Genomic DNA, 26,438 nt, shown 5'->3' on the forward strand with positions numbered 1-26,438 from the left:
TGGCTTGATACTTATTTTCTAGTTTTGAAAATTTTCAACCATTATATTTTTAAATGTGGCTTTTGTCTTATATCCTCTTTTCCTGTCTTCAACTTCTTATTTATAATTCCCCTTCATTCTGTGTTTTTTATATTTATATGTTTACATACTTCATTATTTTTTGAAATGACATTTTTAATTTACATTATAGTCAAAGGCTCACTGACTTCACTAAATCAAGAGTTCAACAACCCAAAAGACCATGGTCCAGCAGGAAAATAGGCATTAACTATGTACAATAATCAAAGGAAAAGATGCTCAATTTATAATATTAATTAAAAAAAACTTGATACCCAGGATATTATAATTTCTATTAGGAAGGATTTATATTTGCTTCTGTACTGCATCTGTAGGCCCAGATCACTTTAAACAACACCAAGAAATTAGGTGACTAGGATCTTAACTCCCACAGGGGCATAGCAACTTCAAGTAGATCCAACTGGAGAACACACTCTCCTTCAAATTCCTAGCCTTTTAACTCACAAGATGAAAAGGCACAACTCGGTTTCTCAACCTGTCCACAAGGAAACAGCAATCAGAAAATGCCTTCAGGGGAAGAGTGGTTCTGAAGACTTGGACCACCACCCAGGCAGCCCTATTCCAAGGAAGCTGGCCTCCAAGCAAACATTTAACATGCTAGCTGTCTTCAGGGTGGGTTTGGTACACATGACCTAGTTCACCAATGATGCAGCCAAAGTCTCCACATTTTCTCAAGTTTTTAATTTTTATTTCTTAAATAATAATATAGCTATCAGTATTAATTACTTTTATAAATTAATCAATTTGATTTGCTATTCATTCCTCTTGTTCCATTTTCTTCTCTTTCAGGTTTATTCTTGCTGAAATACATTTTTAGTGAAGAGCAGTAGAGACGAAACTTTATGAATCTCTGCGTGAATGAATGTGCCTATGTTTTATCTACCCTTTAAAATGGAAGCCTGTCTCAAGGTAGATCTGGGGTTGACAGTTCTTTTTTTAGTTGAAAATTATTTCTTTAAAGATATTTTTGGGGCTGGCGCCACGGCTCAATAGGCTAATCCTCCGCCTGTGGTGCCAGCACACCGGGTTCTAGTCCTGGTCGGGGCGCCAGATTCTGTCTCAGTTGCCCATCTTCCAGGCCAGCTCTCTGCTATGGCCAGGGAGTGCAGTGGAGGATGGCCCAAGTGCTTGGGCCCTGCACCCCATGGGAGACCAGGAGAAGCACCTGGCTCCTGGCTTCGGATCAGTGCAGTGCGCTGGCTGCAGCGCGTCGGCCACGACGGCCATTGGAGGGTGAACCAACGGCAAAAAGGAAGACTTTCTCTCTCTCTCTCACTATCCACTCTGCCTGTCAAAAAAAAAAAAAAAAAAAAGATATTTTTGGAATGCCTGAGAAATTAAAAGCTGTTCACTTTTCACTTTGCTTGCTAGGTGATTCCCTCCCTCCTTCCTTCCCTCCCTCCTTTAGTTGATGTCCTACAATCCCATTTCTTTACCTTGTTTGGTTTCTATGTATCCTTCAGTGTACCTCCCAGTGTGCTTTTTCCATTTCTTTAACTTCTTGTTTTTCTTAAATCATTCAGCCACTGCTATTTTTTTCTACCAAACTGTCTCAATTGTCTCTTCACTCAATCTTTAGCTCCCATTAGAATAAGTTGGCACTTTTCACTTTATTTTTCCTACACCTTGAGTTCTCCTCTATATCTAAAAAAATTTTGTTTAAATAGGTTACGTTCTTGGAGGTTTCCTAGGGAAATGCTTTATTTTTTTTTATTAGTTCTATCTCAGCTTTGTTCAGTAAACTAAATCATACTTTTCATTCTGCAATTTATTTTCTTAAAAAAATGTATGTTGGATTTTTTTTTTAATTCTGCTAAAATTTATTTTCTATTAAATAAAGCTAATTGATGATATCATTCAAAAAAAAAAATGTATGTTGGGGCCAGTACTATGGCACAGCAGGTTAAGTAGGGGGCTACCTGCAGTGTTGGCATTCCATATGGGTCCTGCTTTGAGTCCCCACTGCTCCACTTCTGTTCCAGCTCCCTACTAATGTGCCTGGGAAGGCAGTGGAGAATAGCCCAAGCGCTTGGGCCCCTGCTACCCATGTAGGAGACTTGGAGGAAGCTCCTGGCTCTTATCTTCAGCCTGGCCTAGTCCTGGCTGTTGCAGCCTTTGGGGAGTAAACCATCGAGTCGAAGATCTTTCTCTGTCTCTCCTTCTCTCTCTGTAACTCTGCCTTTCAAATAAATAGATAATTTTTTTTTAAAAAAAAAGTATGCTTGCTTTACTTCATAGTCTTCTTGTCTTTGTACTTTTAATTAAATGTAATAATTTTCCTCTGAATGCTAAATACATTTATTTCTATGTTATTAGCTCATCAAATCATCTCCATTTTCTTAGGTGTGAATTCTATTTATTTGCTAAGTCAATTTATTTTCTATCTTGTTCCAGACTTTCTCATTAGTCTTATGATTCCATTTTAGACCCCAGCTTGTAGAGACCTCTTGTCTCTTTTTAAACTTTTCTGGGTTTCTCTTATCACATACCCACATAAAGAACCAAACTGTTTTATAAGATTTGCTATCAGGATAAATAACTGACTTCTATCTGTTCTTACAACTTCTTGTCTTCTAAAAGTCAATGCTTTCAAAAGTTTCAACAATTTTATCAGATTTATTTTGTACTTTATTACATTTGTCTCATTATTCTAAACACTCTAAACATTTTCCTCTTTCACAGTGCTAGAGATAATTATTGATTTCCACTTTTGATTTTTTCTACCTTCCCACTCCTATTACATATTTGACAATATCTGTCATCTCATTCTCCCAATATTAATATTTATACAATTATTATTATGTTTTATTGTTTATTGCTTCTGATTTTTTGGATGTATCTTCTTTTTCCTCATACTTAATAATGTCATTTTAAAAATCATTTGTTTACATTTTATTGTCTGTATTACTAATTCAAATCCTTACTCTCTTCTGGCTTTTATCTTGTCCATAAAATTAAATATCTTAGCTACTCTATAGAATTACTTTCAGGAAATCTGACAATTTACAATTTGGACTAGCTCTTTCCAGGTCTTACTGCAGCAATTATTTTTAGATATTGTTTCACTCTCATCCTCAGTATTACAATCATCTCTCTTGTGAGAAAGCACTGATTTACTGGATGTCAACTTCCTTTTTTAGTTCACAAATTAAAAAACATTCACTTAGAAAACATATTAGAGGTTATTTTGAACTACAGGTACCCTGCTGTGTTATGTAGCCCTGGGAATTTATTTCTGTTATCTATGATTTAGTAACATTAATCCAACCTCTCTCTATTCCCCTCAAGCCTTCCTAGCCCCTAGTAATTACTATTGTATTTTCAGATTGAGTTTTTTTCACCTTCCATAGTTCACATTCTATACATGCATTAAAATTTCAAAAACATACCTCAAATATGTAAAGTTACTATAAATCAAAAATTTAAAAATATTTTAAGTATGATAAATTTAAAATAGAATTATAATGAAAAATGTGTCATATCTTTAAATAATGACATTCATTAAAAGATGTTAAAAAATTCACTTATTTCATTTTCTTGAAGTGAATCCTCCAGTAGGTTTCTGAACAATGTTGGATATGAGGAATATGCTGGTCACGTTTTCAAACATTGCTTGTAGATATTTATTCCAGCCTTAAACTTGACAGTTTGGCTAGCTATTGTACTCTACTTTAGAAAACAGTTAGTACTTGGGATTTTAAAGATCATGCTTAATCATCTCCTGGCTTCCAGTGTTATTACTGAAGAAAGTCCAATGAAAATCTAATTACTTGATGATTTTGTGTCGGAATATTTTTCCTCTTAGAAGACTTACCTTCTGTCTATCCCTGTGTTGTGAAACCCCATGGTGATGTATGTTCATTTTGATCTATTTCTATGTATTTTGATAGACACTGCATGGAGGGAAATGTCTTATACTTTAGGGAAATATCTTTTGAATGTACTACACATACAAATTTTCTCCTAATTATCATTTCACTTTTAATCTCATGTGGAATAGATTTTCCTAGAAGTTTTCACTTTTTCTGCATTTGGTTGATCCTTTGGAGTTTCTTTATCATGCCAAGATAACAAAAGCAGTGTTTTCTACTACTTTTTTGCTGTCTTTCTCCATATTCCCTTTTCTTTTTCTTTTTTAATTAAAAAAAATTTAAAGAGCTGGGAGCCAGTAACTCAATCTAAGTCTCTCAAGTGGGTGGAAGGGAACCAACTACTTGAGCCATAATCTGCTGTATCAGTAGGAAGCTGGGGTTGGGAGTGGAGCTGTGACTCAAATCACGAGGATGCGGGATATGGGTGTCCCAGTCAGTGGCTTAATCACTAGCCAACTGCCTGTCCTTCTCTTTTCTTTTTTACAATCCATGCAAAAATATTAAATAAAATCTTTTTGTAGCTTGTGAAGTAGGGCGACAATTTCACTAGTTTTTTTTTTTTTTTCACACAGCTAATCAGTTATTGCAGCATCATTTACTGAATAGTCCACCTTTTGTTCCATGCCGAGAAATGTCACCCTTATCTTACACTGGGATCTATAGATTTTTTTGTCTTGACAGGGTTTTCTGTTAATACAAAGATTCATGACTAAGTTTCAGTTAAGACAGCTGAAAAAAGTTCTGGTGTTCTATTGGACATTATCATGCCTACAGATAGTAATATTGCACTGTATATTCTTAAAATAAAGCTATAAGAAAGGAATGCTTTACCATAAAGGATAAATGCTGGAGGAGACAGAAGTGTTTACCCTGATTCTAACATTCTAAAATGTGTATATGTATCAAAGTACCACTTGATACACTGTAAGTATGTACATTTTCATATTAATTAAAAACATAGTAAATTTTAAAGTAATCACAGATCATTAAAACTAGTTATTTTTCCATTCAATTATTATTGACTGCTGTCTATTTCCCACTAAACTAGGGTTTTTTTCTTTGCTTTTTACTTGTTAAACTTTTTATTTGGTGAAGCATTGAGTCTTTTTACGCTAATGAAATTTTAAAATAAGTTATCTCAAAAACTATAAAAAGATGGAGGGAGGGAAGGGGGGAATGGAAGAGAGAGGGAGGTAGAGAATATTATTATGCTGTTAGAGTTGTATCTACAAGTTATATTGAATATGTAAAAAACTAATTAAAAATTTAAAAAATAAAAAGTAAATAAATACAATTGAAAAGCAAGATTTATGACTAATTTTATTTTGTATAATATTGCCAATTAGAAAAATGTAGCAGCAGCACGCTAGCTAAAATGTTACTTCTCACTTGGCTTACTATTACGCTATTTTAAAAGTCTTTGGGGAAAACATGAGTCTTACCCATGGCAGGGGTGGCGAGGGTTTGCCGGCCAACAAGCTGGGCTGGTCCCAGTCCATCGAGAAAATCACTGAATTGGCTGTCCGCTCCTAGTCGCACTCCAGGAAATATTAAGCTATCGGGGAAAGGACAAGAACCAAGAAAACTAAAACTTTAGATCTCTGAGAATTCTTTGCCTTATATCCTACTTGACTAGCTCTGACCTTGAAACAGAAATACTCCTTGGGTATGTGTGTTCTTCCCGATTCTCTGTATTGCCTTTGAGCCAAGCACCTGAAACTCAGCAGGGATTGAGAAAAGGTCCAAACTCTGGACTGAAGTTTTGATGCTGTATGCCAGGGCACCCAGTGATAGTTTTTAATATGCCTAGCATTCTGGACATTCACAGAGCCAATTCTAAATCCTTATCTAAATGTACTGCTGACCTAAAACGTAAGAAGTATATTTTTTATAATAAACTTTACAGAGATAATTACTCATGAACAAGAGGTAATATTAATTCTAATTTTAAGTGGTAATTTCTTAAATAAATATCATAGCACTGTACAGTTCTTATTTATAAAAGAGACATGTTTAATTTATTCATCTGTGAGTGAGCTCAGTGTTTAAATTACCAGAGACTTTGGTTCAAATAAAAATTGACTGACACACACACACTTCCCAAATGCCCACAAAAACCATGGCTGGGTAAGGCCAAAGCCTGTAGCAAGGAATTCCATCCCAGTCTCTCATGTAGGCAGCAGGAACACAAGTACATGTGGACCATTATCTGCTGCCTCCCAGACACAACAGCAGAATGCTGAGCCAGGACTCAAAGTAGGCATTCCAACTAGGATGCGGGTATTGCAAGTGGCGGCTTAACTTGCAAACACAGGACATCCAACCCTCCTCTGGCTCACTGATATTACTGTCTCTGGGTAGTAAGGACCCTGCTGGTTAGTTAGCATTCAGTAACTATTATTAGAATGAGCTCTGTTGAATGGGATTTATTGTTTCCACTGTGCTGTATGCATAGCCTTTCCTCACAGCCAAGGAAGACAGACGACATTCTTTTCTCATCCAGAGACTGAAAATCTATGAGTGATTAAGTGGCTTATCCAAATTTTACTGGATTTGCTACTTATTATCTCAGAAAACATCTCCAGTCTTTGATCTGTGCATGCTACTTCATCAAACATTAGTACTTTTTCAGCCAGCTCATCTCCATAACTTTCCTACCTGCTGATTTGTAATTAGCTGCTTGCTGGGAGCATGCAGACCAATCACTGGATCAAACACCAGGGAATCATTCATTTCAGGAATAGGAAAGAATACCCTAAAAACTAACTTGGCATAATTGTATTCATTTTCTAAACAAAACAGGAAAATGTCAGTAAAACAAATTATGACTACTTAGATTAGTATTGGAGTGAGATGAATGGTAATGAGTGAATAATTCTGGAAAGTCTGTACAAGACCCATCTTCACAGCAACACTTAATCCCTTATTTATAAAATCCCTTATTTGTAAAATCCACTACCTCAATCAAAGTTGTTTTACCAGGCAAACTCTCAAGCTTAGCAAAATGCAGATTTTATGCAAGGTTCATGGGAAATGGCAAAAAATTAACCAAGAAAGTTCTGTTTTTTTTTAACTAACTAAAATTCTATAATGAAAAACAAAATGTTGAGGAAGAGATTGTGGATTTTATTTCCTAAGGCAAAAAAGGGCAAAAATAGATAATGTTTTCCAAAACAAACAAATGTAAGTTGCTTACACGTATGGGAGTGTTTTACTTAAATCAGAGTCCCAAAGTGTTTGGAGACAAGTAGGAAAATGGGCAGCCAGTTTCTCCTAAATTTTAAAAGATTTTGGCAACAGGGCCAGAGGGTGAATTTGTTACACAACAGAATCCATTAAATATGTTCTATTTCCACTATAGTTCAATAGGGACTATTCTGCACTTTACTAGATTATGAAAATCAGTTTATCCATACTAATGCAGCATGTCTTCATCCATTTAGAACGTTGACGGCACTTACTTTCCTTCAGAACTGTAACTGTTGATGCTGCCATCTGTAGACTCCCGACTTGGCTGCCGCACCATCTTCCTCATTTCAGCCGCCATGCCTGTTTCTGTGCTTCTCTGTATAGTGCTTTTTAACTTCTTGTGGCCCGACTCTGACAGGAGAGAGTAAAAGAAACACTAAGTCTGATTTAGACAGTTTTCTCCTGAATGCCAATGGATTCTGCTAATGCAATAGTTAACTTTCCATTTAATTAAAAACTTAATCAGAAAAACAGTGGCCTGAGAGAATCACCTGCTTAACTGTGTAACTGTGTGTTTTCCCCCAGTGTGTTCTTTGGCTGAGAGGTGCAGCGGTGGAAGGTACACCATAGCCACAGGTGTAGAGACTGCCCAAGGCTCAACAAACTCACTATATTATTGCGGCTGAAAATGTCAGGCAAATCTTGGTTTTGCCTGGAAAGATATATTTTACATGGAAAGATAATACAATAGGTTTCTCCTAATCTAGATTTTTCCAAATGTGCAGAAACAGACCTAAAGGAACAGGTCATGTCCTTTAAAGAGGAAGAGGCATTTGGAACCAAGTAAGAAAAATACCACAGTTCTGATACTGCTACATATCAGCAATCCTCTTAAACATAAGTTAACAGTATTTCATTTGATTTTTTAAACAAAATTTTAACATGCTATCTCATTGAAGAAGGCATATATATTATGTAGAACGAGTAGGGCCCTAATTCTAAGTTACATAGCCATCTCAGGTTCTATTGACTCAGCTGTAGGATTTCTGACAGGCAGTGGGAGAGCTTCCATTCGCACTGTGAATTATGCTGATTGAATTATGCTGATTAGCACTTTCATTTCAGTCCTCTATAAACACTAAGTTGAGAGAAACTTCCTAGAGCCACTTTGAAAAGCACAAACCAGAATTCTGTTCATAGTATGGAAATCAAAGTCTCAAACTTTCATTTGATTACAGGTGTGGGCAATAATGACAAGTTAGAAAAGTTGTTACTCTTTTCCATCCATACATTTTATATGCATCTCTCATTTTCTTCTATATTTTGCATAGTGTCATTTAGTATCCATTAATAATATATAAAAAGCTATATATACATACATACATACATATATTTCTATGAGGAGTCTTTAAAAAGTACAAGGAAAATGTTTATTATGAAAAAAATATGCATGGGCTTCAAATCTTTTTGTGCCAAATTTAACTTATCTTTATTTTCCTCTAACTTCCTGAAGTACTCTCATAAATTTATGTAAACTTCTCAATTCTCATAAACTCTAAAACTGGTAAATAAGTATACTTTCAGATGAGTCATTTGGAAGATTAATTTTCCTCTCATTTTTGGTCACAGTGACTCTTTGTAAGCTGTCTAATCAAAGATACAATAGATTATGCATACAGATCAATGCTGATGCTTCCCATTCAACATGTTTATTAAATTTTTATTGTTGTTATTTTTCTTAATCTTCTCATTCTGACTTTATTACAAAGGCAATATAGATATTATAAAATATTGAAATATTTGAGATAGTAAATGTTGAGTATCCCATAATTTCACCCCTAAAGGAAGATGATGATAATTAATTTGAGAACTATGTTTTCTTTATATCTATACATGCTTCTTCACTTGGCTTCTGTGATCCACACTTTCCATTTTTGCTAGTTTATCATGGGTTGCTTTTCCCCAGTATCTTGTTAGAAACTTTAAGGCTTTTAGATATAGGAGGTCCCTAGTGTTTAGCTCTTGGAAGATTTCATTTTTTTTCTAATTACTTTCTAAGTGATTTCAGCCTTGGGTTTAGGCCTCCCAAATATATGTCTCCAGTCATAACCATTCTCTATACCAGAGACATTAATCCAACTGTCTATTAACTTTAGTGAGAGACCTAGCAGACATTTCAGCATTAACATACCCAGAACAGGACACTCTCCCTCTCCACCTCTGTCTCCACTGACTGCCAGACTCCTGTTCCCTGAGTAGATGGCACCTCCACTGACTGAGCTGCTCGGGCCTACCACCTTGTAATCATCTTGATTCATCTTTCTAACACACCCATCCCCAATCCATTAGCCAATCCTCTTGACTTAACCTTCAAAATATGTCACAATTACAATCACTACACCTCTCTCCAGTGCTCCAACCCACTGAAAGCCACTAGCATCACTCAACAGGACCAACGCAATACCCATCCAACTGCTCTCCCCGCATCTAGTCCTTTCCTCCTCAGAATACCCTCTATGCAATATCCGTGGCAATTCCAAAGAGACATAAATCCGAACAGGTCACTCTCGTGCTCAAGATTTTATAAAGATTCATCTCAAAAGTTAAAAGAAAATCCAAATTGTTATCAATGTCCACTAAATGCCACAGAATCCGGCCGCTGGATACCTCTGGGACTTCTCACCTTCTATCTTTCATTTCCATGTGATCACTGCTGTCCACTCACACTGTCTTCCTGTTTCCTATCACATCGAGCATGCTGCTTCACAGGCCTTGTTACTTTCTCTCTGTCCTTTCTCATTTTCTTGCCTTGATCTCCTGCTCCATTCGGATCTCTGCCCTGCTCTCAAACCCTTAGGGAGGCTTTTTCTGATCCTCATCCTTCTTGATCCCTTGCTGTACTTTGTTTTTCTTCATATCTCTGATTCCACTTTCATCAAACCTTTACATGGTTGTTTTCTGTGTTCCAATTAGAATGTATTTCTACAAGGGTAGCCATATTGGGCATATTGCTCACCACTATCCCCTGTATCTAGAACAGTGATATAAACTTGATTGTGGGATCACATCACACATATTAATGTGGAACTATTTTTACATTTAGTATGCAATGCAAACATTTTATATTCATTCTTTTTAAGGGTTTTATCATTCCATTAAATATAATGTCATACAAACACATTTCTGTTCATCCTTGCTTAATGACTGCGCTGTTCCATGGAATGGCGAAGGGTATCACAGTTCACAATTAAACCACATTTTTATCGATAGGCTTTTGGATGTTTCCAGTTGTTACAGGAGAGTTATTATATAATACATTTCTAAAAGCTGAAGTGCTAGTGAAAGGATGGGAATCTAATCTTGATGGTTATTTTAAAATGTCTTATAAAGACATTATAACAACTTATACATACTTCACCAACATTCAAATGGATGTTCCCACCAGAGGCCCTTTGTGATCTGTCTTGCTCTCCTGACAAGTCACTGTAGAACACGTGTATTACTGAAGTCAACAATTTCATGTATGGCTGTTCTGTATTTCTTCATTTTGTACTATGCCTCCTTCTTAAATGCAGCTCATTTATGAAGTTACTGTGACAGAGCAATATTTCATTCATGCTCATATATTGGCTAGATCCCATTTGAGACATGGGGAAGATCACTGGGCATATTACCAAGTACTTAGCCAAGTGGAATTACAAGTGCTTACTCAAGTTAGTCTGGGGAAAGAAAGCCAGGGTGGAACACCAATCTTTATTGGAAATAATGAAGATCACAGATAGAGAAATGGGACAAACTTTAAGTCTAAACTGTGAGGCAATGCTGGAAACAGGAGGAGGAACTGTTATAAGGATCAGCAGCTTGGGGGTTCAGGGTAAAAATTTTTTAGTTCAGCTTTTCATCCATTCATCCATAACCCATCAAATATTTACTGAACATCTGCTTTGTGTTATAAACTCTTTTGGGTACTGGGGATATACTGGCGAATGACAAACACCCTGCTTTCAGAGAGCTTACATTCTAGTGTGCATTTATACAAGAAGGCAATGAACAAATAATGATATAATATCAGTGGCAATACATGCTAGGCCAAAATAAATAAATAAATAAATAAATAAAAAGGGCAGTACAAGGGAGATAGAGAATGATAGGGGTACAGCATTAAGGATTTTGTTTAAAAATCAGTCAGGGTCTCATTAAGCAGGAATGTGGAAGAAGTAAGTATGTGTGTGACGCAGGAGGCGGGAAGAAGCACAGAGCAAAACCGGTCCCGGTGACTGCAGAAGGCAAGCTCCAAGTTCTGGTGGTGAGGAGTACCGTCGTCTTGCCAGCAGCATACGGGCGCCAGACTTCCTCTCTTGTCTTTTCAATGCCTTTGTTGACTCTGGGTCAAGAAGCTCTGTTGCCAGAGATGTCAGGGCTCTGTGCACAGCTGGAGGTCCAGATGACACTGAAGTAGACTGTAATATCTGATTTTTGTTGCATTTCTTAACACATATTTCCCATGTTTGTTATAACTTACATATTTGTTCCAAGAGTCAAGAGAAAAAGAAACTTTAAAAATAAATAAAATTTATTAATTTGTTTGTATTTTTAAATGAGATATCACTTTCTTAAAAAACGGGTATATGTACAAGGTGTTATAAAATTTATAGACCAGTTCTCCTTAATAGCTAACAAAGTGTGAATTCTATACATCCAGGTAAAACCATAATCTCAGAGGTCACTGATGTGTCTTTTATATTTACCTAATTTCTGGAATTTCATTCATACATTTTTAAAATCTTCTTTTCACTCCTTCCAATTGAGCATGGCATACAGACTGATACCAAACGGTTGTCTAATTCATATTAATAAATATTCAAAGAAAAGAGTCTTGATGGCCAGAGAGAAGCTGAATAAAGTGTTCCAGCTTTGAATCTGCTTTATTTCAGTTCGTAAGGGCTCTAACATTAACTGGGAATGTGAAGGTTGAGCAGAATGTTATCTTACAGATGGGAAACTGTAAAAACGGAGAAACATAATCCATGGGGCAAATGTGATCAGCACTTAGTCTGGAACTACTCCTTTCCAGGTACTGGCTAATGAATAGAACAGATGGACATATTCACCCTAGTGGAGCTTACCATCCAGGGATATAATGACTTGTTCAACATTACAGTAGTTACTAGTAAAACCTTAAATTAGAAACCTGATTCTCTAAATTCAAAGCTTGCATCGTTCCATTATATCACAGTTTAGAAAAACACAAAATCTGGTCTTACTTATTTTGCAAATAGAACAACGGTTTAGCTACACATACTTTTTTGTGTACATATTTGCATATGAACTTACAAATTCATTTGGAAAACTTTGCTAGAATCACATATATTCCATGAGCACAAATATATGTATCTAGCTCTCTACACATATTATAAACACAACATAGGAATATTTTACATATAAAATAGTTTTAAAATAAATACAATGTATTAAAATGTAAAAATATTACAGTATATTATTGGTTTTTAAGAATATCCTCATTATTAATGATTATTTGTATCAATTGAGGAATCATTCACTAAAAAAGACATGAGGTCCATTATCAGCTTGTACATGATATCTTTGATTTTAAAACACTCTCTCAAATATTCTGCAAAGAAGAAGATGAGAAAACCAGGGAACTTCAATTTTCTATAGTCACAAAGACATGAAAAATTAGCAAAATCCACAATTTTGGCAGACATCTTCAACATTATGAAAGAGTGAACTGTCTCTCAAAGAACATTCCAGAGTTGTCTCATTTGCATATGAAAATCCTTAATGCTGTACCCCTATCATTCTCTATCTCCCTTGTACTGCCCTTTTTATAAAATCTTGCTAAATATTCAGAAAGAGTTCATATGCAATCTGATCAATTTGAATCCAGAGATAATGTAATCATGTCTTATTAACTTACAACAAATAAAGTAAGTGTAACCTTTGTCTTATCCTGAAAGTAACTGCTGGGATCAGTGACAGAACTGATTTTCTATATGTATGGTGACAAAATCCAATTTTTTTTTACAAAAATAGTTGTGGCTAATATGATATGTTTTATTCACTTTGCCTTTTTTATTTATTCAACAAACTATTTCCTGAAAGCTTTGTACCCTAACATTAAGTGTGAAAAGGTGAGACGTCCTGACCTTAACCATCTTATGGCTTGGAAGGAGAGAGACAGGCAAAGTTGCATTGTGATTCAGTCTTAGTGCTATGTTGTGGGCTTATTCTACAGGTATTTATGTGCGTATCTTTTGTAAATTAAAGAATATGGTAGAAAGTTAAGAGAGAGAACATTTACAAGTGTGTGTGAGTTTGCAGCTTGCAATTCTACTTAATTAATGAGCAGATGACTTGGAGAGACCATGAGGTGAAAAATGCAAATCTTTTCCTTTCTTTTTTAGTTTCAGTTTCTGGAGATAATTCTGCTGTTTATGATGACTTCTAAAACATGCTCCATAAAAGCAAAACTTTATCTGGTGTTCAAATAAAATAGCAGCACTGCAGTCAAACTGTGAAATCTGACAGTATTAGACTTAATAAAAGATTATAATCTGGTATCCAAGGGATTTTCAAATGAAATTTTATTCAGTATAGATGATAAAGGACGTGTGGGAGGGGTTGTATTTTATTTAGGTCAGGATAACTGCATATTTAATGGTCTTGAAATGAAAGAAAAGTATGACCCCTTGGGAAAAATACATTTCTTTGAATGATTAGAGTTAAGACAGGGAGATTTGAAGCCACAGAAATAAGCAAAAGAGAAATCACATAGGACCTTTTACGTAATGCCCCAGGGTGCACATTTATATATCATTTGGGCTGTTGTATTATTATTTACGTTGTTCCCAATAATCTCAAGGTCTGGTTCTTCCCATGCCAATATTCCCCACACCAAATTGTATATACCCAGTATTACACATAAAATGTTGTAGTAATATTCTCATGTAATCCTATAAAAGAAAATTTCTAGCAGTTATCCTTTGTCAATGTCAGATGTATCCAATGTTGTGATGATCATGCAGTGGTACATTTTTATTAGATAGTCTGCCCTGAGAATGCCACACTTTCCTTTACCATTTTAACAAATAAAAAATATTCCTTTTGTGTTATGCCAAGTTATTTGAATATATTTCATTCCAAACCAGATAAGTACACCATATAAAAATGTCATAGATGTGGGATTATTTTTAGAAAATTGCATAGGGTTCATTGACTTTTATGGTTTTCCTCTATTTCTCTCATTTATTCCCTAGGTTAATCCTACAAGCTATAGTTCTACTATTTTCCTTTTATCCTCCCATTTTCTGAAGAGACTTCTAGTGAAAGAAATATAGTAGTCAAGAAGCTAAAAATGATGCCATTCGGAACATTTTTGTGAGATGGACAGAGTAAATTCCCTTGACGATACTTTCTAAGAGGATACATCAGATCTTTCCAGTGATGTACTTATCCTCTTTTATTCTACTCCCATAACCCAAAAGAGATAAAATGTTTTATTTTGTTGCCGTGTACTTTAAGTTCTCTACAGATGACAGCTTGAGTAAAGAGTTTCATCATGTTGAATATTGGTTTCTTTTCACCCCAGCTCTTCAATGGCAAACAGTTAGCATCTTATAAGAAACCTGGCATCATTACGAGCAACTGTAACGCTGTACCTGTTATATCTGCTCACATCACTCGATCACATTGATCTTTTTCTTCAAAATGCTTGCTAACATGACATGGATTTTTCCTTTTCCCATGGTAGTCGCAATGTGCACAACAGCAAGTTCAAGATGGCCATTTATATGTTGTAGATAATCTGCATGTTAAACTTAATAAGCTGCTAAAGTATTTAAGTAAAGAGGTTTATTTATTTTAAGAAATATAATTATTTTCCACATATCTGAAAGGTAGAGAGGCAGAGAGAAAGTGTGTGTCAGAAACAGATAACTTCCATCTGCTGGCTCACGTCCTAAATGCCCACAAAATTTAAGATTGAGTCTCCCACGTGGGTAGCAGGGAACCAGTACGTGAGTACCTGCTGTCTCTCAGGGTGTGTATTAGCAGGAAGCTGCATCAGAAGAGGAGGAAGGACTTGAATGCAAACACCCGGATTTGGGATGCAGGTATCCCAAGTGGCATCCTAACCACCATGCCAAATGGCTGCCCAGTAAAGAGGCTTACAGTCACTGAAACAAACCATCTGTATATCTGCAACTCACGTTGGCTAAAGTGAAATAAGGGAAGGGAAAACATTCGCATGCTGGGTTTCTCATAGCTATATATTGATTTCTCAACCTCAATGTTTCAATGTTCTTTCATTGTGAGGGACTGATTGTGTCCCCCTTAAAACACACATGTTGAAGCTCTAATCACTAGTCCTCAGAAATAACTGTATTTGGATATATGGACTTTAAAGAGATAGTTAAGTTAAAATGAGGCTTCCAGAGTAGGTCCTAAGCCAATCTGACTGGTGTCTTTGTAAGAGGAGGAGATTAGTTCACAAGGACACAGGCACATAGGGGCTTATGTACAGAGACATCCCTGGGAAGAGGCAGCAACAGTACCAAGGATAGAGGCCTCAAAGGAAACCAAATGTTCAGACATCTTGATTGCAGACTTCCAGCCTCCAGACTTTGAGAAAACCAATCTCTGTTGCTTGAGCCATGCAGTCCGTGGTTATTACATCAGGGACATGGCATTACTATTTGAAAACTCAAAAGTTCTCATCTTATTTAGTAAAGGTGATGACTAAAAGTAAAGTAAAGGTGTACTTATTTAGTAAAGGTGATCACTAAAGCATGTGAGGATAAAGAACCACCTAAATGGGCTTGCATGAGATTAAGCGCCAAGTGCTAGGATGGACTTGTTTTTCAGGTTGTATTGATTCAAAAGTGGTCTGAAGTATTATATATAGATAAGCCTGGATCATTTTAGATAATTCTTGACATTCAGAAAACAAAATGACAGATTTGTCTAAGAGCCGTAAATATGAGAGTATACCAAAAGTTTAATGAAATTAAAATATGAATATGTTGCAAATTTTTATATCCATGCTTATTTTCTCTGTAAAATGTATTTCCATGAACTTTTTGAAGTACCTTAGCATACCACATTTAGTTCAAATCTGTTTACTTCCCTTTGGTCCAAGTTAATACCTCATGGCTAGTATTGTGGCAAAGTGGGTAAAGCCACCACCTGTGATGCCGGCATCCCACATAGGTGCTGGTTCATGTCCCGGATGCTTCACTTCAGATCCAGCTCCCTGTTCACAGCCTGGGAAAAGCAGCAGAGGACAGCCCAAGTGTTTGGGCCACTGCCACCTATGTGGGAGAACTGGATGAAGCTCCTAGCTCCTGGCTTCAGCCTGGCTCAGCCCTGGCTCTTGCAACCATCTGGGGAATGTACCAGAAGATGGAAGATCTCTCTTTCCATCTCTCTCTGTCTCCATCTCTCTGTGACTTTGACTTTCAAATAAATAAATAAATATTTTTAAAATAAGTTAATAACTCAGACAAAGCTGGATTTTATTTATTAATTATTAACATAGAATGTCTCTTTACAATCTACCTCCAGGACTATAAAAATAAAATACTTGGGGCCAGCGCTGTGGTGCAGTGGGTTAACACCCTGGCCTGAAGCCCCGGCATCCCATATGGGTGCTGGTTTGAGACTAGGCTGCTCCACTTCCAATCCAGTTCTCCGTTATGGCCTAGGACAGCAGTAGAAGATGGACCAAGTCCTTGGGCCCTTGCACCCACATGGGACACCCGGAAGAGGCTCCTGGCTTCGGATTGGCACAGCTCTGGCCATTGCGGCCAACTGGGGAGTGAACCATTGGATAGAGGACCTCTCTCTCTCTCTCTGCCTCTCTTCTCTCTGTGTAACTCTTTCAAATAAATAAACAAACCTTTAAAAAAATAAAGCAATACTTAAGGCTGAGACCCAAAAAGAAGCAAATGGTTGTTGGTTGTCTAGGATTTAAAAAAATTTTTTAAACTCAAGGTAATTTATTAATATTAAAGGAATCCACTCTGAAGGAAGGCCTAATATTGCCATCTAGTCACCACGTGGAATATAGGCCACTTTATATTCCAAATCCATGTCGGGATTGAAGTTGTCAACTCCCCCTCTTCTATGCCTGCAGGCAGCCTATTAGCTTCTCTGTGTATGCATCACTTTCTTCATATATGAAGTGGGAAGATAACATTCATTGGGTTACTTTGATTATCAAGGGAAATAATACATGTAAGGTATTTAAGGTTGTGCCCAGAATCTATTTAAAGTTATCCTTTGTTTCACACTAAGGTCTTGGGATATTTTATGCAGATTAGGTCTTTGTGTAAAATAATGCTATTTTCTTTTGCTCTACTCAGAAAGTATCTTGGGCCATTTTCTGGTGCTTTCCCAGGCACATTAACAGGGAACTGGATGGAAGTGGAGCAGCCGGGACATGAACCTGTGTCCATATGGCATACTGGCATAGCAAGTAGCAACTTAAGCCATTGTGCCACAAAACTGGCCCCTCTAATACCCATTCTCACCTTTTTTCTTAGTAGTAGCAATTCTCCCATCCTCCTACCTTTAGAAGCTAACCACAATTCCCACCTCCTTTATCAGATCCTCCTACATTGTCCCAAGACTGTAGGGATGGGCGTGGCTATTTCAGGCCTCAGAATGGGAGCACTTGTTGAAGCTGGGGAATCCTAGGCCCTTGGCCTGGTGGTGTCACAGGAACAGCCTCTGGCTGGACTCCCCACTTATATGTGAGTTTCAGTTAAGCCCCTCTATCTGTGGATGTTGTTATAGCATCCCCATTCTATACCCTAGTAGCTGGTATTCTAAATAAACCTGGTGTGGGTTTTTAATGTAAAAAAAAAAAATGTTTTCAAAGCATACTCTCAATTCTTTATCTTTGGCTACGGGACTTTTATCGAAGCAGTTCCTCTGTAGTTTCACATTTGGAAAGCTCTTCATAGAGTTAAAGGAAATGTTTCTTCCCTATGAAGTCTCAGAGAATGTAAAGCTAGAGGGAAACATTCTCGCAAGCAAAGGTACTCTGCACGGTAGAACAGAGGAGTCCTTCCTAGAAGCCCAACATTCTGAAACAAACACGTGCATATGGAGCCCGCAATGACGATGTAGTAATCAGTGTTCTGCATAAGTTGTTAAGGATGCAGAGGGAGTTTTAGATCATAAGGTCAATGAATAGACCTTTATTTTCCATTCTATAAAACAAAACAGGCCTCTGTGTGACTCACCAGAGCTCTTGAGGTGAATTAATGAATTTCCATCAAAATTGGGACATCTTTACAGTATAAAGTATTTTTGTATATGCAAAATGCCTTTCTGGGATATGCAGCAGGACAACTTAAAGACATAGGCAGCAATTCTTGGGAGAACCGGAGACAGGAGTGCAACCTATCCAGGAGAGACCTGGCTTATGTAATTAGTTACCACTGGGAGAGGGCGCTCACAGCGTCTCAGCCTCCAGGATTCGCAAAAATCTGGTGCTCAGTGATATCAGAGTAGTTGCTTATTTGAGGAACTCGGTGTAGCCTGAACCAATAACCTTTCAGGGAAACTAACCATCCTACTCCATGCACATACCTCTGAGGACTCAACCTCAGTGCTTTCCATGGGGGATGGTCCTCCATGCAAGCACACCAGGCATTATGAAACCTACAGACTCGGACAGAGGTTTCCTCATGGAAGTGGGGTGGGATAACAGCAGGGCAGCAGAACCTACACTTCACAGAATATCACTGGAATGTCCTAGCACATACTGTATTGAGTGGTTTAGGATCCTCACATAATTGGTTGAATGTTTTTTCTACATACTTTAATAGAATGTAAAAGCATCATTTGCTAAGATCTGAACTAAGCAGATTCCGAAGAAAAGTGGGGTTCTGGTGCCAGTCTTTCACCTTGTAAGAATGGAACTCAACAGCTCTAGAATTTTCAAGAGAAAGAGGCTGTCAATTCAGATGCACTAACAGCCATCTCCTTTCTTTTGTGTTTATAAAAGCAAGAGGTAGGAAGTATCTGAGTGAGAGGCATCTGTGCCACTGGCAAGTTTTTTAGCAGTCCAATTTCCATTTAATTAATAGGGACGTTTGGAATTTTAATAGCAGACAGGATACTTACAATTCAGTTGGCGAAGGTTACAAACATGTTCACTAGCAAACTTCCAGGGAGCAAGCCAGCAAATACTGCAGAGATTACACACAAGGCTGTATCTTAGCTACAAAACAATCACAACTGACCGTCCCTATTCTTCTAAGCCTCCTGTGAGACTTGGATACAATCTGGGAAGATTCTGTGTCAATGCAAAAGATGCAAATTCAACTGTGAAAAAAAATGCCTTAGGGTGGCTGCTTTCTCCTGAAATAGTAATTGTCATTTGTTGTATTATAATTGTATTTGTGCCTACAAAATACACATGGTTGGTACAGGGTAGTTCATCAGATCAATTTCTTTCTTTTTTTTTTTTTTTTTGACAGGCAGAGTGGACAGTGAGAGAGAGAGACAGAGAGGAAGGTCTTCCTTTGCCGTTGGTTCACCCTCCAATGGCCGCCGCGGCTGGCCGGCGCACCACGCTGATCCGATCCGATGGCAGGAGCCAGGTACTTCTCCTGGTCTCCCATGGGGTGCAGGGCCCAAGCACTTGGGCCATCCTCCACTGCACTCCCTGGCCACAGCAGAGAGCTGGCCTGGAAGAGGGGCAACCGGGACAGAATCCGGCGCCCCAACCGGGACTAGAACCGGGTGTGCCGGCGCCGCTAGGCGGAGGATTAGCCTAGTGAGCCGCAGTGCCGGCCCATCAGATCAATTTCTAACACCAACTGAAACACCTATTCTAGAGGAAAGAGAAAGAACTAAAAAAAAAAAAAAAAAAAAAAAAAAACCGGTAGTACCTATTTACTGAGTGATCAGAAAGGTAATTTTTTGTTTAGGGGAAGAAGAAAAGATATCAAGATTATGTAGAAGGCACAGAAGGAGGGATGTCAATAAATTCAGGACAAATCTGGAAGCACCTAAGGAGAGACAGAATGAAATGCAGAGGGGATGAGGGAGGGAAAACGAAGCAGAAACGTCAAAAGATCCCAAGTGTGAGTGGCCATCAGCACAATAGGATTCTGACCTAGTCTTACTCCTTTAAAAAAATGCTGTTGACTGCTTCACTTCAGGATGGCAATGAGATCAAACCCTACCTCAGAGTATGAGCACTCCGAGGGGGAAAACTGGCAAAGGGAGAAAACTGTGGTAATTTGGTAGTAACCTGGGGATGGGTTGAGTGGCACTGATAATGAGTCTATGACTGGGAAGAATATAACCAACATACAAGGGAGTTAATTTGAGCCTGTGTAGGAAAGACTAGAGGAAGTGCTGGCCACCTCCTTTTCCACTAACTGTAACAGGAATAAGCTTAAATGATAAAACATAAAGTTGCATGTCTACAGACTAAAAGAAAACATGTGGAAAATAAAAAAACACCTGGTGGCAAAAACTGTACAACAGATTATTAAAAAAAATTACATCTTTAATTTTCATCCTAGTACCTGCACCTTTTGAAAATTAGATGAACAAGACCTTGAAATATGCAATTCACTAGAAACCTAAAGGTGTACTGGTGAAGAAACAATTTGGTACACTACAGTTTATCAATGGCCAGAACTGCATTGGCTGCACCGAAGGGAAAACTAACTCATTTCAAGGGCAGGGGTTAATGATTCTGTTGGAGAACAGATTCTGTGGGAGAGCAGATTTTTTAACTAGAGTGAAATGTTAACAAAATGAAAGGTAGGAATGACTGTTCATATTGTTAGTGCTAATTTAACATTCTGAGCAAACTCCATCACTTTCTCCCCTTCTTAGCACTCTCAAGGAACTGTCTTAACTTGATTTTCCACGACAATCTTGAGAGTCAGGGATACATTCTGTGTTAATCACACAAAAATGTTTGATTCTAGATTAGACTTCAGCAGGTGGGAACAAGTCAATGTTGCCAAGATTATATAGTTGGTGACACTCCATGAAAAGGAAAACATTATCATGTAAGCTAAAAACAAACCTGACTGTTTTCCATGAAAGCAGATATAAATTGACATTATAATAATTTTTAACAATGTATTTTGAGGCTTATAGCAATACTAAAGCAGTACTAAAAATAAACATTGAGCTGAGAACCCTGAAATGCAAATGATAGGTGGATCAATTTAATCCTTTTTGGAACAGACCAGGTCTGCAACTTAGCCCTGGAACTTTAAAAATGAATGATCTCATCCAAACTCTTTGTTTAAAGAACTCAATGTGTCCTAAGGCTAAACCTTTATCCTGGAGTCACATAGCTCCTTACTGACACAATGAAAATGAGAGCCTGAAGCTTTCTATTCCAAAGTCTCTGGATTTTATTGTAGATGAAAAGTCAGTTTCCCTTTTGTGAGAAGAAAAAAAAAAAAAAACAAAAAACAATACAGGGTAGTCTCATCATGAAAGCAGTGGACTGTGTCTTTTATTTCCAGAATTGTTTGTTTCAGAAAGAATACACACTGTCATACTCCATTTGTTCACACTTCAACAGGCCAAGTTCAACTTCCAGTGACTTTAGCATATCTCTGTTTCAACTGAATTGCTCCATGGCAGGTGGTACAACCTTGCCTGAGCCATGTATGGCAGAATTCACAAGGTTCATGAAAAAATGTAATTAAAAGCTGTTTATTTTGATGCAAAAATATAAAATCCATGCATAGATTTTTTTAATATGAATTTTGGAAGCTCCTTTGTTTAGTGTTTCCCTAATTAGTAGGAGCCCATTACTGAGGATTAGACACCGTCCAGAGAAATCAACCTTAGTCTCATCCTTCTCCATCAACACAGGAGGATTTTTGTTGGAAAACCTAATTCTGAGGCACTATAGTGAAAGGTTCTCAGTAATGCTACTTTAAACCATCCCTAAAAAGTACAAAGGGAAGAGAAGTACTGTATATTCCTGGTATCCTAAATTCAAGTTAATTTCAGCTGTATTTGTCCACAAAGTTGGTTTATATTTTTAGTAAGAAAGTAAGCAAATTCTAAATCCATCTGAATAAAAAGAGACTGTTTTATATATTTAAAAGCTTAATCTATCATTGCTTAGTACTAACAAACTTAAAAAAAATAGAAAAAATGGAACCCTGCAAGGCAGAGTTGAAAAGAATCATCTCCAGAATATATTCAACACTTCTGATGAGAAATGATGGCTAATTTTGTCAAGGTTAAATGCCATGGAAAATATATAAGCGATTTTTATTACAGAATGAGAAACTTCTTTTATAAGTTTTGTATTTTCCTCACAAGGACACTGCAATACAATATGGATACGTAAAGTCATCATCACCAGTCCGCAGATCCATGGCATGTTCAGGAGACTCTTGAGTTCTGACCAAGCAACTTCAAAGAGGTTTCCAGAAGTGCAGGAACCTTCTTGTTTGGAGACCACTGTTAAGACTGCTACCCTTTTCTAACACTTCATATACTGACCTGCTTTGGACTCAGGCCAACCTAGACTGTCTACTGGTTACACTGCATCTCGTAAAATAATCATGATATGCATAAAGAATTCTACTACCTGCAAGATACGTTCAACTTGTTGATGAAGGAAATGAGTAAGAGAGAGGTTAAGTGACTTTGCTACAATCACAGCAGAACCAGAACTCAACTCCAGAGGTTCTAGCTCCAAGTTATCAAGAACTCTGCACTACACGAGGCCTCACCAGGTGACCACTGAGGGGCTCAGGCATACTTATCGCCTCCAACTGTCCCTTGAGTGCTGCCCAGTGCTTCAAGACATGTGTAACCTCAAAGATGACACTTCCTCCTAACTCTAGCCTTCACCCTTGCCTTATTCCATCTAGTTTTCCACCCTTAGCAGAGAACTTATTCAACTGTTGGGGATACATTCATCTACTTTAAATATATATATATATATATACACACACACACATATATATTAAACTGTAAGATGCAAATATGTATGGAGTATCAAGTCTTAATTAAAATGGTCATAATTGTGCTCTATCAGAAGGAAAGACAGCATGAGTATTTGCTTTACACAACTTAGAATTTGCAAAATACACATTTCTGAGGAGAATGCTCTTATTTGAATGTTTTAATGAAAGTTTACCAGAATAATAACCTATGACCCTTTTTCTAGGACACATACTTGGACTTATAGCACGTACAATAAATCACTGGATAACACAGGACTGAGTGGAAAACACAAAAGTGAAATATCAATTAAATAAACTGTCGTTAAGAACCATTCCTGATAGAATCTTCCAATCTCACACACACACACACACACACACAAAGAGGAGAGAAATAACCCTTTTTATTGTTACATCTTTCAGTGCTTTAGATAAAAGTAAAGTTGACAGTTTAAAATTTTTAACATAAAAACCATCTCATCTTTTTAGAAGAAGGCACGATTTCTTCCACATCCATTTGTTTCTTTCCCAGGACAGGAATCTTCCAACCTGCTCTCCTTCCAACTACATTTGCATCTAACCAGAACTCTCCCCCTCCCCTTCTGTATCAGAAGAGTACCCCCCTCCTCTGTAGACTTCCTAACAGAAGGAACGGAGTTCTCCTCTTTCCTTCTCTATATTATTCTTTTTAATTTTATTCTTTAAACCCTAGAACTCCCCAGCTTTCTCCCTCCACAAGCTGCTTTTAAGTATATACAGGTCCACCTTGTTTCCCTAATTTTTATTTTATTTTATTTGTTTTCCCCCAGAAACCTTTAAGGAATACAAACATTTTGCATTTAATAACAACTTTAGGAACACAGTGATTCTACAAGCACATGTGCATACAGACACACACACACGCATGCTCATACCTTCACTTCTTAGACATATACCACACACTTAAATAGTACTGTTGTAGGCAGTGTGGGATCATAATAAAAAAGAATTTACACCTGGGAGTGGAGGACACTGTTTGATAGCAATTGTTATCAATAGGATCGGAAGTATAAAACATGCCTAAGTGAATAATGAGACAGGGGACCAAATCAGCTTCTCTGCTGGGGTGAGTTAAAGAACTTTCCAGCAAAGAAGAGCAGGTTGAGCTGTATCTTGACAGCTAACTAAAAACGTGCCAATCAGACAAGAAGGGAAAGGGCATTTGAGACTGTGGGACAAAGGTCCCCGAAGTCTCTCCATTATGGAATCCTAATGGTGGTACTTCTGATGCTTATTATCCACTGTCTTGAAATATCTGCACTATGGAGTCCTTCTTGTTTACTTAAAGTGTCCCTTCGAAGTTCATGATAAAGACCACTGGCTTCGTCCCAGTGCCAGTGCTATTCGGATCTCTGGCAATAGTACCATCTATACTGGAGGAAAGCAGGGGAGATTACCAGTACTGTTCCTTGCTCCTTTGAGAATCTTGGAAAAGCAGTGAAAAGTATGGCTAATAGAGGGACATCTATGGCTGTATGTTACTATGTAAATTTCTTCAGCTGTTTAATCATTTTTACTTCATCTTTTAGTTAACTCTTCTTCATTCATTTTGAATGCAGATGTCCACTGCATTCTCTGAGGGAATCCTTAACTCTAACTACATGCACATCATCTTTACGTGGATAACTCCCGTGAAATCTCCAAGGTCAGTAACTTCCTGACATTCAGTACTGATTTCCAATACATTTCCAATTATTTCTACCTAGAAATCCTCCTAGTGCTTTATAGTTTCCTGTACTTTGAAGAGTTCTGATGTGTCAAATTGGGTGCGCCAAAGTCCTCTGTTATTCAATCAAACACAATGTAGATGTCCATGTGGGGGTATTCTGTAGATGAGATCACAGTCCACAGTCTGCTGACTGTAAATCAGGGAAATGATTCGCGCTGATCTGGGCGACCCTGATTCAAGCAGCTGAAAGCCGTTACAAGCAGATTTGGGGCTTCCCTGATGAAGAGACCACTGCACCTGTGGGCTGCAGGTTGGCCAGTACCTTGGGGCTCTAGCCTGCCCCTTCTCCTGGCCTGCATTCTGGCCTGCAGACTTGCTTATCCAGCTCCCACAATCACACAAGCCATTTCTTCTACAGATTTGCTTTTCTGGTTGAGCCCTGATAGAGATTTGCCAACTCAGACTGGCAGTCTACTGATTTCTTTTCTTTTTCTTTGGTAAAGATACTGGGTTTTTTTTTTTTTTTTCCACTATCAAAACATGACTTTTACTGCCTTATTTCCTCTACCTATTCCTTCTTCCTTATTTCGCCTCCCCCCATATTGGGATTCTTGTCATTTCATTTGAATTTTTATAGTCATGACCGGTTAACTTTTATACTGAAGGCATACTGGTCTGCAGCTCCAATTTTACTGGCTTCCCTACACTGTAGCATCCCATTTACAGTACTTCCATATTTTATTCCCGTCAATGTTGCCATCTATACTACTCTCTACTACAGCAGAAACAGAAACTCTCTGGTCTGGCCAAGCTAGCTACATCCTGTTCTCTCTTCATGAGATGTCATTTTCTGCCTCCACGCTTTTCCTTAAATTATCTCACCTGGAATGTCTTTTTCCTACCAATCCTTTGACACCACCCCAAAGTATGTTTTCTTAAGTGTCTCTCCTTATAAGCTGCTGTGACCAGCCTAAGTAGAAGTAATATTCTCCTCTAATTACCAATATTGATTATTTCCCTATAAACAAGTCGATAATGCACTATGAACTATTCTGTGAAAACACACATGCATGTCATAGACTTTTAATGAAACGATTCACGTCCATGTAACTTTCCATCTCAATCTACATGCTCTGTACTCAGTACTTTCCTGTCGAATGCTTTTAGGGGAGTGGTAATCAGAAAACGTTTATTGAGTGAGTTGGTGAGAGCATTTTCTGCATGTATATCTTCACAGAACCCAAAGAGCTTTCTATTAATTGGTCAGTCAGGGAAAAAAGATCTGAAAACATGGATGCCACAGTGTTGACCTTATACTAATTCTGAAGTGTGGAGGAGAACAAAGGGAACTTTTCACCTAGATGAAAAAATGCACTTTTTGCAGCTTATAAATAATAAGCACAGATAAGAAGCAGCAGTCCATTTCACTGAGCTGGTTAAGCACGAAGATGGCAGGAAACCAAACAGTTGTTAAGATTCCTTTTAAGACAAATGACTGAAACTAAACTGGGAATTAGGGGAGGGGAAGACATAAATCACAAATGTATTATGGTCATCCTGAGTATATTTATGCCTTCATTCCATGGATAAGCCCTGCTTCTGAAGTTAAATATTAAG

General features: G+C 37.6%; 1 protein-coding gene across 50 annotated transcripts in view; it reads right to left on the reverse strand.

The window, feature by feature from the left end:
• Positions 1-26,438, reverse strand: part of RIMS1 (regulating synaptic membrane exocytosis 1) — a 532,587-nt gene that overhangs the window by 8,194 nt on the left and 497,955 nt on the right. For all 50 annotated transcript variants that reach the window (XM_089333025.1, XM_089333024.1, XM_089333027.1 and 47 more), the window contains 2 exons: positions 7,412-7,550; positions 5,393-5,505 (listed from right to left, as the gene is read on the reverse strand). In XM_089333025.1, the coding sequence (XP_089189151.1) occupies positions 5,393-5,505; positions 7,412-7,550 (252 nt within the window). The remainder of the gene's footprint in view (positions 1-5,392; positions 5,506-7,411; positions 7,551-26,438) is intronic.

Source organism: Oryctolagus cuniculus, chromosome 5, assembly GCF_051225735.1.
Source record: "Oryctolagus cuniculus isolate XC-2025 breed Fujian yellow rabbit chromosome 5, ASM5122573v1, whole genome shotgun sequence".
Taxonomy (NCBI): Eukaryota; Metazoa; Chordata; class Mammalia; order Lagomorpha; family Leporidae; genus Oryctolagus; species Oryctolagus cuniculus.